The sequence below is a fragment of the Ambystoma mexicanum genome, chromosome 3q (assembly GCF_040938575.1).
Source record: "Ambystoma mexicanum isolate Mex_15411 chromosome 3q, UKY_AmexF1_1, whole genome shotgun sequence".
In the NCBI taxonomy this organism is placed as follows: Eukaryota; Metazoa; Chordata; class Amphibia; order Caudata; family Ambystomatidae; genus Ambystoma; species Ambystoma mexicanum.
Window position 1 is genome coordinate 816,157,935 of NC_090926.1, and position 17,832 is coordinate 816,175,766.

The following is a 17,832-nucleotide window of genomic DNA, read 5'->3' on the forward strand; positions in this document are numbered from 1 at the left end:
TGGGCATAGGGCATACATATTCCTAATTTCGTAGCTATTAGCATTCGTAAAGAAATCTGTAAATCGATCCACTACAGCGTTTTAAACACACATTTATCCATTTGCTGCATATTATGTACTTAATATGGGATAATCATGTATTTGGGTCATTTGATTTTTTATTTATAATCTTTTTTGCAAATAATGATGTTGGATTATAAGGTTTATTATTGACCAAAACAATTGATTTTGAAACTTGTTCTTGACTTATGACCTGCTCACGCCTATAACTAATACACCATTCTCTACCGTTGCAAAACCTGACCTTTGCAGTCAGTCTGCTACTTCTTCTCTGTGCTCCTGGAGCCATGCCTTGTGTCCCTGAGACACACCTCATCTCGTGGATATACTGCATACCCCATGTACTTGACAGATACCCACTATCTGTGCTGCATCGTATATGCCACCAACAGAAGGCCCTTGTCCTCATACATGCTACACTTGCAGTAAAAACATGACTAGGCAAAAGGCACACGTTTCAAGAAAAGTTATTTGGAAGTCTTTGCAAATCTTCAAGTGAGATTTAGTTCATTTTTCGAGTCTTCAAAATGTTTCCTCATAATCAGATGTTTCGAATGTTCAGTTTTGAGTTCGGAAGGACAGAAATCACTCAAAAGGATAAGTTTAAGAATAGGGGAAACTGCAGGGGAGGAGGGAAGGGATTTGGGAAATGATGGGAGCGCATGCAGGTGGTTAGCGAGAGTAAAACATATACTGTACATCTGTAATTGTTAGGCAGCAAAGTCTGTGGTAAGATATCTCATTAAGTTAATGAACCTGCTGCAGAGATCTATATGTAACTTGCGGGTCACAACAGCAAATCAGAGAATTCACTGCAAAACTGAATGTTGGTTTTATCATTCATTTGCATAGAAAAGGTTGCTATTAGCGCAGATTTTAACTAGATGAAATGAGATTAAGTACTATTTGGTTTAGCATTTAATGATATAAAATTGATCTTCGTCTCATTTGAACTAAATAAGGAATATGTGATTAAAACAACCTAGCAAACACACAAATAAATTCCCACTGGGAACCGAGCGGAGAGCCTTCAAGGATGGAAGCTACACTACTTTCCCTGGTGATACTGATTTCAGAATCTGCGCAAAATGGAGTCCCTACTCTGCCCGTCTGTCTTTATTTCATTGTGTTTAAGGTTTTTGTGTAGTGCAGACATAACCCGAGGGGGAGCATGTTTTACATAGTAACAGGTTGCACCACAAGCAACACATTTGGTACATTTTAGTCTGATGGGAGCAAAGTAGATCACGTTAAGAATGAACACATTAGACTGCCAACACAATTAGGGTAGGACATTGCGTGGAAGAGTGTTCGCTCAGTATAAGGAGGCTGAGACGAGAGAATGAGTTGTATGTATAGAGGGACGAACACTTCCAAACGAAGGGGTTTCCCTTCCCTTCCCAACGTTTGGATGGAAGGGGCGAGCCCTAGGTGAAGAGGAAGTGTGTTCCAGAGTCTGGGAGCAAAGAGGAGCTACTCATCCCATGGTGAGGGATGGCTGCACGAATGGCACATGGTGGGGTTTTCGCTGCCAGTACTACTGGTTGGTATTACAGAAGGGCCACAAGGCTCCTTTTATAATAACACATGCACTGCTGCTGTTGGTATGATTTAGAAAGTGAAAGGTCACTCACTTGCATGGGGAGGGGATCCGGATTGCCGGGGCACATGTCTGGGCCTTGGAAGCAGTCCCGGTTCTGGTTCCGATAGACCCATCCAGGTTGCTTTATCTTGAGCATTGTTTCCCTTCTTGGTGACATTGGCTCAACAGTAGTCACAGAAGTTCATCCTGTTGCTCCTTTACATGAGCTAAACAAGTGAGATACTGTAATAGCACCTGTCATTGCTGGAAACCCCAGGACCATTCTGCATATACCTTTAGTGAGTGCCCAATGTATTCGGCTTAGATATAATCCCCTACTCTTTCTGTTGCTTCCTTCAGTGTTTCTTGTCTGTAAGTATAGCACGTCGCCTTGTGTCTAAAAGGTTTTCTCTGCTTGACTGCTACGTGCACTTCAGTTTTGTGGGTTCTTTTTCCCTGATTTAGCCTTTGACAGATCTCCTAAACCTGGGAACTTTCAATCTGAGAATAAAAAACACAGCGGCTGCAAGAAATTCATGTTGCAAGTGACATTGGTTTACATGTGAACATCTGCAAGCAGACCAGGCTCAACATGTGTCCCAACAATTAACAGGAGCGTCCATGAGCCAGCGTTTATTAAGATAAAAGCATGGACTCAACTAACAAACTCTGAATACCCTGAAGATGTAAGTTAGTTATTCAGAGTTTGGTCATATAGGTTTGGCCCAATACTATACATGATGCATCCCCAAGGAACACCTGTGCCCCCAGACTAATTCCCACTTACACAATGGCACAATTATAAATGATCCCTGTTACAAAAACATACTCCATGACATTACAAATCCTCTGGCTCCTGTGCACCTGATCTGTGTCCTCTGGGTCATGTGCTCCTGATCTGTGCCATGGGGATCCTCTGTCCTTGATCCTTTACCTAAGAAATCTGTGCTTATGTACCTTGCTATGTGGATCCTGTGATTCTGATCCGTGCCCTGGGGACCGTGTGCTCCTGTGCTCTTGATCCATGTCCTTTCTGTCCAGTGCTACTGATTTATGCTCTGTGGATCCTTTGTCCCTGATCCATGCCCTCTGGATCCTGTTCACTTGATCTGTGCCTTTTGGATCATGTGCTCCTGATTCATTCACTGGGGATAGTGCACCCCTGATCCCTAACCTGTGGATTCTAGGCTACTGATCCATGCCTTGTGTCACTGATGCTCCATTTGTAATTGGAAATGGATCTTCTCCCATGATGCTGAGATACACACCATATACCAAGGACAGAGTCTGTGTCTATTGTATGGGTTGTCCCTCTCTCCATGGAAACACATCCCTTGTCCACATGGCAAAGACACCCATATCGCTGAAACATGTACAAATTATTTTGGCACACACGTCTCCTCCATAGATTCCTGCCTCTGACCAATGACATATTTTTAGGACAAACACGCAGTACTCAGAACACTTGCTCGACATTCAGCACTCAAGGTCGTTATCCAGCAAAACACCCTGTCCCCAAGACAGAAACCCACGCCCCAGGATATATGCCATGTGTCCCCCATGCATGATTCATGACCCTGAAACATTCAAATCTCCAGGAGAAACGTTTTGGACAGACCCCATCAGGGACTGCTCTAATGTGCCTACATGCACATTTAGGTAATGATATTCATTTTTGTTGCACAGATGCATCTACTAGCACATGGTTTTTTTGCTAGGACAACTGTGGTAAGTCACAAGAAGGAGTCAGACAAAGGGGTGGCATTTCACACACAAGGTCTTATTCAAATAATAAGAAAAGGACCCATCTTTCCCTATACCTAGAAGGTTTGACCTACCTACGTTAATTCTAACTCAGGTGTCTGTCGTCAGGGTGGACATCAAACTAAAGAATCAGTCCTCTGTCAAAAACGATCCTACTCTGACTCTACCAGTAATCAAAGGTATTCATCAAACAGAAATTAAGCCAGGAGAATGACTCCCTTCTCCTGGTCTAACTGGTCAGCCTTAAGGGCTGATTTCTGATAGTCTCTGATAAGCTCTTGTAATTCCACCCAGGGACTTCCCTAGGCTTGGTTAAATTTCCAACACTGATTCTTTGTCAGCGTTATATATATTTCTGGACGTTCCTTCTGTTCTTCTTGTCTGTTGCATCAAGGGAGATCACTCCTGTAATATCCTTCGCTTTTTCCACTGTTTCCACAAACCCCATGGTGAGGGAGACTACTCCGTAGCTATCTTTATCCTTGATATCTATCTTGCAGTTATTGTGACAATGGAGATTACTCTGGAGGCTCTCTTTACTCTTTGTATCCTTCCTGCAATTCCTGTGATGAGGGAGATTACTCCCGAGACATTCTTCATTTTTTGTAACTTTCTTGCAAGCACTGTGACGGGGGAGATTACTCCTGAGCCATTCTTCACTCTTAACCAATCCCCCACCAGGTTTCAGGTTTCTTGTTGCTCCCGTTACCTTCTCTCTAACTGGGGCATGCCACTGGTTCTTCCTGGAGGGCTGGTCTGCTGATATCTCTCTCTCTCTCTCTCTCCTTCCCACTGCACTCCGCTGGCTCTTCTTATTTCTTGGCCCGTCACTAGCGGCGTAGTTTAAGGACCCCCCGGTCTACCTCTCAGAGGTCACACCACCGTTGGCCTCTCTCTAACTTCTGCATGAGCTGGGTCTCCGTCTGACATGGGAGTGCTCTGCCACCCACTCCAAGGTGTAGTCACGACCGAGGACCAGCGTCCTTTGCTCACTTCCTCGTTCCCAGGTTTGAATCTCCCGGGGCTCACAGGCTTCATGCCGATTTCTCATTTCATGAGGCCCTTTTTGGTTGTTATGTCCAATATCTGGGTCCTCCCTACAGGAGTGCCATAGTCCTTTTGTATCAATGGAGGATTTTTCATGCCTGCTTGGGGCCACGTCTTATCAGTACTGTCTAAACTTGGAAAATGAGTAGTTTACATCACTTCTTCAATCTTCCTCTTCTCAGTAGTTTTGAAAGATTTGTCATTATCACTCTGTATCTTCCTTTTCTTCCTTCTCGTATTAGTGGTATTAAGTCTTAAGCGAGGAAAGGAAGGAATATTGCAGTGACAAATAGTAGTGCGTTCAGGTTGGATCTCGGAGGCACTCGAGGATTTCATGGTCTCAAAGGCAAGGGGGGGTTAGGGAGTTCAATCGAAGAACGGGAGTCCTTATCCCCATGAGGAGCGACTCCTCTCATTGTGAGGTCCCGCTTTGTGCCACCCTAGTGGGATTGTTGTTTAGTGGACTCGGCTCCATAGCATCACATGGAAGGGCTCCCCTCTGGGGAGAAGTGACGAGATCCCATGAATCGTCACACAACCCAGCAGCACGCATAGAGAATGTTATTCTGAAATGAGTCCCCGCTCTCCTTATTCTGTACATATGCCACTATCTTTAACCCACTTCTAGTGCCCTTGGAATAGGCCATACACAGCATCCTGTGTCCTTGGTGCATATCCTGTACATTTATAATGTGCAATGTACCCCTGGCACATGTCCCTTCCCTGAAAGATAACTCAAATCCCAGTAAATAATATCCTTGAGACATTCATTTATTTATTTGTACATTTGTACAAATAAATGTAACCAACCAGACAAGCAGCGTCTCGTGCTGCCTTTTTTCCCATCTTTGCCCAATATTAGTGAAATCAGGTGCACGCGGCACCTTTCCTTTCCAACCAGGCAAGCAGCGTCTCGTGCTGCCTTTTTTCCCATCTTGGCCCAATAGTAGTGAAATTAGGTGCACTCAGCACCTTCCCCCTTCCAAACCCGACCCTCTTCCCCCCCACCCCACCTCCTCTCCTCCCTCCCACCACCCGTGATTGGTCTGTGCATTTGTGCACAGAAACACGACGGCAAGAGAGTAGCTCTTACCTCATGGGCCTCGAGCACTTCCCAAGCAGCAGCTTGCAGGTAAGACCCCATGAAAGCAGCGTCTCGCGCTGGCCTTCTTCGCATCTTGACGCCACTTTATATAAAAAAAACATCAGGTGCACTCCTTATGGACAGTGTTGCTGGGGACCCTTACGGTCCTCCTTTGAGATTCTTTCCTTTAGTCTAGAGTAACTATAATTCTTAAGGGTTGAGATACTTAGTATCTCTCCTAAAACTTAATATTCTGAGGGATTGGCACACACCACCTTATGTGGAGTGCCAAAGTGATACCGAATATCCCCCTTCTTTCTGCTCCTGTGACTTTTTAGCCACATAGACAATCTGCTAGTACTAACTTGGGGCCTCCCTTCTTATTTCGCCATTACTAGCATGGCTATCATTTGTCAGCCCTTGTCCTACCATTCTGGAAGGGAAAGGAATGTGTGTGTATTTTGCCTTTGGCAGGAACCCTTGGGTGTCCCCATCTAGGCTCCAGAGTGTATGGGCAGGCAGGAAGTGGGGGAGGAGTTTTCCACACACCAGTCCTTTGTCTGCCAGAGTGCCTGAATGGGCCTAGCTCCCACGGAGGGTCTGGCTGTCCTGATTGGACAGCCAAACGCCCCTTTCTGTAAACTGCTAAGGAAGATTGCAGATGAGTGAGTGCTGGAACTGGATAAAAGGTGAGGCTACTGGAGTGAAAAGCAAGTTGACCACTGGAAGCCGAAGTAACCAAAGAAGAAGATGACCAGAGATGCCTGCAGATCCTTTGTAACACCGTGCAGCAACCACTGCAGTCCTGACCAGGTCTTCTGTGCGACAGAGGGACTCTGAAGAGAATGACTCCTTCCCTTTGACTGGTGGGAACAACCAGTCCCAAGACGAACTTTGATTTGAGTCATCTCCTGAGGTCCAGTGAGTTTCAAGAGCTGCGGAACCCCAATACCAGGAGACCTGTTGCCGATCTCGAGTGCATCATTGTGGAAAGGCCACATTCATCCAAGTCTTTGCCGAGCCCACAAGGCCACTACACAGATGCAATCCAACTCATCCAGAATCCCTCAGCAGAGTGTTGGACTGCAAGAACCGAAGAAGAATGAACGGGCAAATCACGTTCTTTGTTGGTGTGACCAGAGAAGTTGGTGAAAGCTGTGCTAGAGGTCTTCCCTCAAGACTGCTGCTGAAAGATCCCATACATTGTCCTGCCTTTCATCATCACACCAAGGAATCTGGAGGTCAGGTCCAGAGCTGCAACATCCCAGAGCATCCAGCACAAACGTTTTCTTCAAACCTAAGGTACTGTGGGGAAAAGGTTACTTCTTAACTTATTTCAGAAAGTCGCTCCAGAGCATTGGAGAGCACACAGCTGTGTCCATGGCAACCCTCTCTTACCTCCGGCTCAAGCTGCTGCCTGTGTCCCTTTAGCTAGTCCTTTAACAGGGTCTCCAAAGTTGGTTACGCCTTCTTGTATCTTTCTTCCTAGAGACTAGAAAGTATCCACAGGATCTCTTGACTTCTGCTGCTTTCAAGACTTTAAGCCTCTCCGACTGCCTTTTAGTTGTGTATGCTGACTAAATGCAATTACCATATTACTTTGTGTGTGAGCGTTAGAACGGTAAACCTGTCAAACTCCTGTAACAATTGAACGTGTTCAGCAACTACCAACTAAGAAGTGGCCTTTTGAAAGTATTGTAAAGTCTAACTGTGCGTGTTGGTTTATTGTGCTAAGTATTCAACAGTGATTCTTGTGTAAATATAATAAATCTATATTTTGATATAAATGGATATGTAAGTGATTCTGATATGTGCATTACTAGTGAGGTTCAGTGTACTTACCTACAGTGCAAATCTTCCTCTTAAAATACGCCTGACTGCTCTGCCACTCTACCAAGATCTCCGAGTAGTACAGACTGATACCAGGAGTTGGGGATCTACAAACCACTGCGATAGCTTACTAAAAGTCTGACCTCCAAGTGGGACTTTAGGAAAACTCCCCTGACAGGAGGCAGCAGTGCCAGCAGCATAAAAACAGGCTTTTCTATCTGCATGCAACTAAGCCATCCATTTAGTGGCTGTGGGGGAGATGTTGGCTGCTGTGGTGAGGTAGTGAGGTGGAGGCATAGTGTTTGGTGGTTGACCAAATCAAATGCTGCTGTAAAGTCCAGTAGTAGGAGGAGGGCTAGGTTGCCTGTGTCACAGATATCATCCAGTTCATTTTTATGGTCAAGGAGCGCTGATTCTGTGCCATGCTCTGGACGGAAGCCTGACTGTCGAGGGCCAAGGATGTTGTATTATTCCAGGTAGGCTTGTATGTGAACATAGGCAGCACAGTCCAGGACTTTGAGTAAGAAAGGGACAGTGGTGATAGGGCAATAGTTGGTGGGAATGGTGGGATTGAGAGAGGCCTTTTTGATGAGTGGATGAGTGGGGAGATCCAATCTTCCTTGAGTGGGATCGAGCTATTGGTGAATGAGGAGCTGATAAATGCAGTGATGATGGGCATAGGGACTTCTGCATAGTCTTCAATGAGAGGAGCTGGGCAGGTGTTGCATAAGCAACGTAAAGGTTTCAGGCCAGCAATGAGTTTGGAGATTTCTTATTCTGTCTTCTTAGTCGCTATACATTGTTTTGCATGGCATGTAGCTCATGCCCCATGGCACTCTTACAATGTCCACACAACCTTGATCTCATGACCATTACCATATCAAATGAAGAGGTCTATGCTCTGAACCAGTGCCAACAAATGCATATTCTGCTGAACTGCATGCTTCTGTAGGACGACCTGCTCATAAAAGGCCTGAGGAACATTCCATGTTAGCCTTCTTTCTCCTGCTTGTTGGAACTATGTGACACACACTCACACACAGGTCCATAATGCGCACTCTGGGCACATGGATAAATAGGAACCTAAAGTAGGCCTGTTGTGCTCCAAGCTGCTTGCATCCTTAGTATGTGGGGAACTATATTCCTTTGAGACTCTATTGGGGTTAGCCATGTGTTTATGTGTTTCTACAAGAGGAAATTTGCAAATATTTACCCAAGAGACCACTCAGATTAGGAAAGGCCCATCTACTAGAAATACCATGCTTAAAAACCATGTAGGTGATCTTGCTTTGCCATCTTAGCAGCAAAACTCAAACTAATTCCAATCACACTTCTGCAGCACTCAAAACCACCTTCATTTCAGAGAAGCATTACAGACTGGGCTTTTCAACACCTAAATCAAACCTAAATCAGTCTGTACATACTGGCCCACCTAATGAGAGCAAAGTAATAGCAACCTCCTGCCAAAGATTGGTTCCATGTCATTTCATATCCGCGACCTTTTTACCCATATACAAAAAGGAAGTTTACATTTTCTACTAAACCATTGTCACCCTTAAAATGCATAAATGCCAACTAGTCCTCATTACCACTTATCAGCAACCACAGCACACTCAGATCTGAGACCAGAACAGTCGAAAAAGACACACCACTTTCCATTCGCCTGGTTGTGCAGTTGAAAATAATGTACAGCAAGGCATTGGAATAATAGAATGGAGGACAAAACATTGCCTGACAAGCATTAGAAACAAAGAGAGCTTACCATTCAGTCGTAATATCCACTCACCAAACCCTTACTCATCAACACACTACCATTCACCAAATACACAGCTATCAACATCCAAAACTGCAACTCATCAACAATTTTATAAAACCTGTTCAGGAACTCAAAAGGGCATCCAAAAACCAACAAACGCAACCACCTACTTTCCTCTGCATTGCCGCAAATCACCCCCACAACCTCTGATCAACCCAAACCAACACTAATAATTTTCAAACCAAGAACAACCCATGACAACTACAACCACAGGCACACTCTGCAACACACACAATCGCATTTCACTGACAAGCAGAAGGCCTCAAAGCCAGGCTACTCCTAAGTCAAACATATGCACACGCCACACTGAAAGGTGTTGGGCTGTATCTCAAGTTCTTCCCTTGGGGGGGAACTTTTGCTTGTGGGAAGTCCACTCAATCTGAATCAACCGGTCACCATCTTGAATCTCACCAGAACCTTTAAGGCCCCTAGATTGCAAACCTTGTGCTTTTCAAACACTGCATAATATAACATACAATGTTTCCCACCTAGTGAGAAGCCCATCCACAAGTGTTACATATAGACATAGATATACAGTCGTATGTTTTTTTATACATACCTCTATATTGTAGTTTTTGTGCTCTATTGTTTGGACAATCTTTTCCTTGTAAACTAAAGTTAATATTTGTGCGAATGCAACGGTTGTTCAGGAGCTGGACGGGCCTGAAGTTGTCACTCATGCTCAGAAATATCTGGGTTGGTTGATTCTGACTTAGAAGCCTCAAGGAGTGCATCTGTAGGGAACAAAAAGACATATTTGTACCTCATTGACATTCCAACAAGTAAAGCATCCATACTACTTGTGGTAGATAGAAAAACGAAGAAGCTGAGGAAAATTAGATCACGGTAAGAGGTTGCCAGCCAATCTTGGAATGCAGGTTATAACGTCTAGTAGAGACCCATATTATAAACTTCTCTGTGCCGGCTGCACACTCTGCTGTTTTCTCTTCTTGGTCCTTCTTTTGTCTTGTGTCACACCACCGTTGTTTAGGCACCTTTGCCCCTGCTCCTCATTACGATGTGGAATTTTCCCTCGGGATGTGTCTCCCACACCCTTTTCTAGGAGCTTCAGAGCCCTGAGCAGCAATACTCTTATGGATAGTAGGTAGCTCTTGCCTTGTTACACGCCCACACCTTTGCCTCCGGAAGACTAACCTTGATGGTGGTCACTTACCACATGTTTCAGCCCACTGGTGCTGGCTCTAGTGATTTCTTCTGACAAAGAAATCAAAGACAAATGCAAAGAGTGCCCTATCCCAAAAATAGAAAAGTGGCACAAGAGAATTAGCAGCATACGCGGGAGGGTCATTTCATGGAAGGAAACTGACTTGCGATAGGACAGGACTTGGCAGTAGCATATTAATATGTGTGGATCAGAATCTCCTGTCTCCACTCTTGTGTTTGTTTTTTTCAGTGACTATATTTTTGGAATGTTAACTGGATTTGTGGTGACCTCTTGGCGGTTAGTTTGATAAACATTCTCTCTAGAATATTGGGTTCCTCTGTTCAGATAAGGCTTCGGTATTATCGAATGGAGCTTGAATATTAGTTTGGACACTGAATCGATTTTTACTTGTGGTGCTCTATTTCGCCTTGGATATTACTTTGTTTTTGCGTATTACAATTGTATGCTGATTATATTACGTATTGACCTTTGGCCATGAACATTCTATTTGATTTGAAGCAATGATTGTTTGGTTTTCTGTACACATGCACTGAATGATGATGCGATTAACCCTTTTTTTATTGCATTTTATTTTATCCGATTTGAGAACTCTTGCCAACGTTCTTTTTTATACGTCTTTACAACCTAATACTCTGCTTTAAACTTAAAAGTTGTTTGTCTGGGAAATATATCACCTTACCACGCAATAATTGTGGCAATTCGCAAAACATTTGCTCATCAGTTTACAATAATGCCCCAAGAACTGGGCACCTATGCTGGTCAGGTTCGGACTGGGTTATAGTACAAAAGGGCAATTAACAGGCCAATTTCAGTCAGTTTGATGGCTTAGTGCACTATGCAGCTGGTAGTTTAATCAATGTTGCTAGCTCAATGTGAATTAAAACGCAGCTGTTGCCATAATTGTTACCAGTTAATGTGCACAAGCTACCACTCACAAAGTTTATTAGGAAAAGTCCAAAACTTTAATTTGCCAATGTGAGCTCGTTTTTTTATTCTTTTACCGGCATGTTTCCTACACTAGTCAAAACCTGCTTCAGATATCACGAAGACGGGGGATCCCGTATTCTTCTCACACGTTCTCAGTCATGGCTCTAATCAGTGCTGCAGGTAAGATTTTGATGTGGGAGTATTTTACTCCCTATATTTTTAAATTGGGAGAGAAGCACTTTTTAGGGAGTAAAAAGTAAGTCCCATTCCCAATGGGAGTATTTTATAAGTGAGTAAAACGTCTTTAACTGGAAAACGGAATGGCGTGTAGTAATAATTATTTCTTTGTACCAAGTTATTCATGCATATTAAAAGATGCATGTTTACCTCTGTGCATCAGGCAGTAATAATAGTAGTTTATTTCTGCGGAACTACATAAACTACTGGTCCAAACATATCCCCTGAGCTTTGTGGATGAAAGCAGGGACACACGGTCGGTCCTATGCGGCTGTTTCCTATTTTTTGTTGGGAGTATTTTTACTCCATGTTTTTATTTTTTGGGAGAATGTGCCTGTTTTTAGGCAGTAAAAGTGTCTGATACAACCCTAATCTGTAGGGATGGCTGTAAAAATGTTTACTTGCCTGCCATAGAAATTGCAATACACCTTGGAACTCATTTTGACAAAATTAGTAATTTGCCAGCTGGGAGCAGTTACGTTTACACTTTAAAAGTGTATCACTGCGGGGTGAAAATGTAAAGGGCAAAAGGTGGCGTACAAGTGCCTTTGCTGCCTTTTACCCACCACCGTGCAAAGTGAGTAAACGCTGCACTGCATACTAGCATGCCAGGCAGCATTTACATTTGATTGTGAGCACCGCCTGCAATTACAATTAAACGCTCTCTGACATGCTTGCTATTCAGAGAGTGTTACATATTCATTTGTGAACACTTACCGTGCCTGCAAACAATGGTCCCAAATGGGGTCCGGCTGCTTTATGCTGCTAATGCTTGGCCCCCATGGTCAATATTTTTACTGGCATTACAGTTATGGCATTACCTCGAGGTAGAGGTAGAGGAAGAACATTGTGTGTGAAACCAGAAACGCTTATGTTAATGAAATCAGGAAAACTGCTCTCAAAATCAGGAAGGCTGCTATCAATGAAATGAGGAAATCTGCTATCAATAAAATCAGGAAAGCTGCTATCAATAAAATCAGTAAGGCTGCTATTAATACAATCAGAAATTCTGCCGCTATCAATGACTTCAGGAAGGCAGCTAGCTACAGGATTTCCTAATGGTTTACTCCAAGTATTGTATTTAGCACTCCTAGGACACAGAAATGAGTACATTGATATTTGAATTCTCTTTTCTGTTCACAATAGTTACTTTGCACAAGTGAAGTATCCAAGACATGGCTCAATATAGAAAAAGGTCCAGCGTACAAATACGGGGTTCAAGCATCTTGAAGGCAGTAAAGTTTTAAAACAGATGTTTAGTAAAATTTGAACAACTATTATTCTCACTCTGACCAATAGGTCTTACAAAGTACTAACTTGGGAAGACAGTGCACGCAACACACACCCTTGACCCACGATGAAAAGAGTTAATATATACATAAGGAGGGCAAAACACAGCGAGGTAGACGCCATGTGATGGGAAAGGGCGACCACCTGCTAATGGGTTCGCTGTAGCGTCTCCATCTGGGTTCCGGCTGAATGTCGTTCCAGGTAGTCTGCACGTATCCTATCATGCCTACCAAGCCGCCCTTCCTTTAGGACTGACCTCCTCTCTAGGATTGCTAATTTCAGCAGGTCACACAGCCAGGGGGTACGTCCCAGTGTGGCCATCTTAGTTTCCACCTCAAAGTCAGCCCCAAGCAAGACCCATGCTCAGCAACACCTCTTATTATTATTTGAAATTTCTTAAGCGCAAACCCTCGCCCGTGGGCATCTTGGTGCTGGAGAGAAGGCAAACTGTCTATATAGAAGGGTAAGAAAACTAAGGTCTTTATCGCTTTCCTGAAAGCTAGATGGCCAGATAGTTCCTTATAGGAGGAACTTCTCTCCAAAATGTTGCTACATTTCTGCAGCTCGATATCATGTGAACATTATTTTTGTCTGAGCTGCATAGCAGTAGCAGCATTCACATGAGTGCTTTATGCCCCCCCCCCCTGTGCATTCTACCAGAAGACCAGAGAACACCTGTCTGTGACTGTGGGTCTCTCCAACTGTTTCTAATATGTCTGAGGATGTGGCCATATTCCCTCTGTGATAATGCAACCACTAAATCGGCTTCCCATTTTCCTCACAATCACCTTCCCATCAGCTGCCTGCCCATACACTCAGGACAAACCACTGTTTTCCTTCGTCAGTAATAATCATTTCGCAATACTTGGCTAACTCGGAGTACCATTTTCTCCCTGATGGGGGCCTGTTGACCTTCCCTCTGAATTGCCGTATCGGACATCAAGTCATTACCAGTGAATAGCTTCCCTATTGTCTATGAACAATGATCAGCTGTCCTCAATTCAACCTGTGTGCCACTGCTTGGAATTACTCTCGGGTTATCCAGAATCTGGGCCTTTTGGTGTAGGTAAGGGTCCGCGCCAAATGTTTAAGTCAGTGTCCTCCACTCTGTGTATGGGCCTGGGGTGGCGATATGCACCTTAGACTTATTGCACTTTAAATTGATTTGAGATTTAATGTACTTTTGATTCCATGGAATCGATTCAATTCAATGCACTTTAAATTCAATGTATTCTTATTTATTTAATGCGTTTTAGATGACCTAATGCACCTTAGATTCGTTGAACTTTAGATTGATTTAGATTCAATGTACTTTAGATTCAATGTATTTGATTCAACTTAATGTATTTCAAATTTAATGCACTTTAATGTATTTGATGCATCTTCAGATTTTTCGAAACTCTTTAGATCTGTGTGCTGCTCTATCATATATTTCCAGAGGTTCCAGCCTCTTTCCAGTGAATCCCCTTTCACGAGGAGGGAGATCTGTTCCTTGGCCATTTGAACATACGCATAGATTGCAGGTTCATATTGGTCAGCGGTTAGGCACTGGTTTCCATGGTACCTTGCGTTCTTCTTTTTCTATATTTGAGGTTTTATATGAACTATGGATAGAATATTTAGATCAATACTTTTTTATCTTTATTGTGTGAATAAAATTGAAAATTAAAATTTGAATATTTGTTTCTTTTTATGTTGTTCTGATTCCGCCTCCCTCTGAGCCACCCATTCTAAGCCTGTTATATACCATGAAATAACTTTATTTGCAGAAGTTCCGCGAGACACAACCCCCTTTGTATTTTTACAGATTTACACCGCCTCATTATTGTGTACAGTACAAATGTGCTCTAAATACTACTTAGTAGGTTTGCCTCTAACATGTCTCAGAATGGGGTTTCCACTTCTCCATTTCTTTCTCACTGAAAGGCCTGCTGTAGCAATACTGGCCTGTGGTACAATCCCATACTATGTAGGTTGATGCCCCCTTTTCTATGGGGAGACACATCTTTCCTAGGCTTCACATGGAATTTACCTGTGATCCCATAGTAGTTTTTGTTGTAAATGTATAATATTTTTCAATATTGTCAGGCTATTCGCATGGCCAGTGCCATCTATTTGTCAAGCATTTGTAGCAACACCATAATTGTAAATGAGTCAACCCAACCATAATGTGAGAAATAGTTTCACTCACCCGTTTACGTGCACACCTAATTAGTCCAACACATAGCCCAGGTTAACCTCTTGCCAAATTGTGGGAAAGAGCAGCTCTAGATACAAACAATGCTCTGTCTCCCACTTAAGTCTGACACGAACACCAGCATTTCATCAGCGTATAGTGCCATTTTATGCTCCATGAATTTACTCTTGATCCCCTTAAGGTTTACATTCAATGTCATTACTTCTGCTAATGGTGCCAGCGCAAGATTACATTGTTGTGGCGAAATTGGACATAACTGTCCTATTCCTCTATACGCGCTGACAAAACTCAATTATTGCCCAAGGACTGAGACATGCCATGGTGCACTATATAAAGCCTCAATCATTTTCAAAATAATACCACCAGCACCATATCTGCATAGCTGTGAGATCTCCGTCACCTGTTCTGGTCTACTCTCACATACTCTATGTAGATCAAGGAGAAGGCATGTGTTGTTGGTGCCTTCCCAGCTTTGGATAAAACCCACTTTGTAAGGTTTGACAAGGATCTTAACTTCTTCTTGGAACCTATTTGCCCACAATTTCGCATATAGCTTGTTCACTGACGTTCAGCTGAGAAATTGGTGTCTAGCTGGACAATGAATCTCAGGTCTGTCCTCTTTGTGGAGCAAAGTAATAACAGCCATGTGTAACATTGCTTAATTGCTTGCAATTTCAGTTAAGACGTTCTTTAATAATGGTATGAGGTATTCACTGAAGTGAGCATACAACTTTACAGCCAGTTCATCAGACCAACCTGTCTTCATAAAGATCTCTAAATTACCCACATGCTTCATTTGAATCTGGCATGGTTGTCCCACTCGACATACAGAACTCATTACCCTGGATCCTTGTTTTCTGTTTGTTGAGCCAGTAAAATAGCAGTTTAGACTAATTTTCTCTGCTCCCTCAGAAGTCATGGTTGAGGCTTTAACAGTATATTCTTGCTACCCACACCCACTCAGTATAGCAGTAGCTTACTTTGTGCTTTAGACTAAACAACATCTTTGGCTTGGTCATGCTGCTATGTCCCCATCAAACAAGCCTCTTTTCTGACTTGTTAAGTTTTTTTCTCAATCTGTTTTTTTGGCAGAAGAGTTTGAGATTTTTTTTTCCCATTACATATGCCTTCATGGCATCCGTAAAGTTCACGCTTCCTTCATTTGTCTCAAGAAAGAGGTCAATTTCAGAGTTAATTTCTTCTGTAAACCTGTCGTCCAACAACAGGAGGTTGTTGAAGGATCATCTCATTGCCCTGGAAGATCTACTGAATGTCCAAAGAGCTAGACTAAGCGCAATAATCTGAGATAAATATACTTGTGGTTGAGCCAACATGTATTTCCAGATTGAGGCCTTGATTATCAGGAGTGTATCTATCCTTGAAACGATCAAACGATGAAGAATAAAAGGATTAGGCACTGTCATTGGAGATCATAAGGTATCATATTGCATAAACTGAATTCCAGCATCATCCTAATAATAGTAGCTCTACCGGGGAATCTCTGTGCTCTGCCTTCATTTGATTTGAGTGGTTTTGCAGTGCAATAGCCAACCATGCGTTTCAAAGCACTAGACGAGGCCTGCCCCATTTAAAATGATGGACAACTGTTTTATGAGCTCTGGATCTCAAAGGACTACTGGCATAATGCCAGTGAAGGCAATCTTTCAAATATGCCGGGCATGGCCGTACCTGGCTTTGTGAATAAGCATTCATGATTTGAACCAGTTGAGGGCATTAGGCGGGAGCCAGTGAAGACTTTTTACGACTGGAGAAATATGCTAAAGTTATGATGTCCAGCTGATAATCTGGAAAGTAGCATTCTTTAATACTTGAAGCTGACGCAAGGGAACGCACTTTATTTACTTCCTCTCTTACAGCAGAAGGTGGCAAAGAAGGAAATGACTGATGAAGACCCAGAGACTCAACAGTTCAGATGATGGGAAACTCATAAGGATGTGGCATCAAGAGGAGTACAGCTGCAGATTCAGCAACAAATGAATCAAGACCTGTATCCCCTGACTGTGGATCCAAAGAAGGCGATGCTATTGGGGGGGTCAGAAGGGGAGGGTGCAATTGGGTTAATGAATGTGCTCAAGAAGACTTTTCACTGGATAGCCACTTTAAGATTCAATGTAACTGTGCCACATTTTGAGCTCCCAGAAAGGAAATCCTGACTCCAGCACAACACCATTGCCCTGATGCTAACAGAACTCTAAATTTCAAGAAGATGGTAGTGCAGTATCGAACGTGAGATCTAAGAGGATCTGTGAGTGAACACCGCTGCCATCCATCTTATTGTGCAGTTTGTCAAAGACCAATCTATTAACACACTTTATACTTATTCCAGGACAACAATCAAACTGGAATAAGTACATAATACAATGGTCTTCTGCAAATGAAGCCAGCTGGCTGATTTTAAAAGCATTTGCACCCACAAATGTGGACACACACACACCTTTGCAGTGGATAGACTGTGAGGTAGGAGGAAGAGTAGAAGGGAAGCCTCTTTGAGGAGTATTATGTTCTTCAAGGCACACCGGAAAGGGATGATTTGAGAAAGTCAAAGGGGAGAGCATTCCAAAGTTTGGGAGCTGGGATCGAGGCGTTGCATCTCAGAGTCTTTTCTTTTTGTAGCTGTAGACCCGAAAAAAGGAAGGTACACTAAAGTGCAGTTTGTGAGGAGGAGAACATTTGAAAAATGTACTGATGAGAACAGGAATTGGGGAAATAGGCCTGGTAGCCGATGCAAGGAGCACTTGGCAGGGGAGATAAGGTCGAATCTGCCTAATCCAGCCTGCAGGCAGGTGGAAAT

At 43.2% G+C, this 17,832-nt stretch overlaps 1 protein-coding gene across 2 annotated transcripts in view; it reads right to left on the minus strand.

The window, feature by feature from the left end:
* The window catches only part of CA10 (carbonic anhydrase 10), a 1,133,169-nt gene that overhangs the window by 44,519 nt on the left and 1,070,818 nt on the right, over positions 1–17,832 (minus strand). For both annotated transcript variants that reach the window (XM_069654920.1, XM_069654921.1), the window contains one exon: positions 9,743–9,917. In XM_069654920.1, coding sequence (XP_069511021.1) covers positions 9,743–9,917 — 175 coding nt within the window. The remainder of the gene's footprint in view (positions 1–9,742; positions 9,918–17,832) is intronic.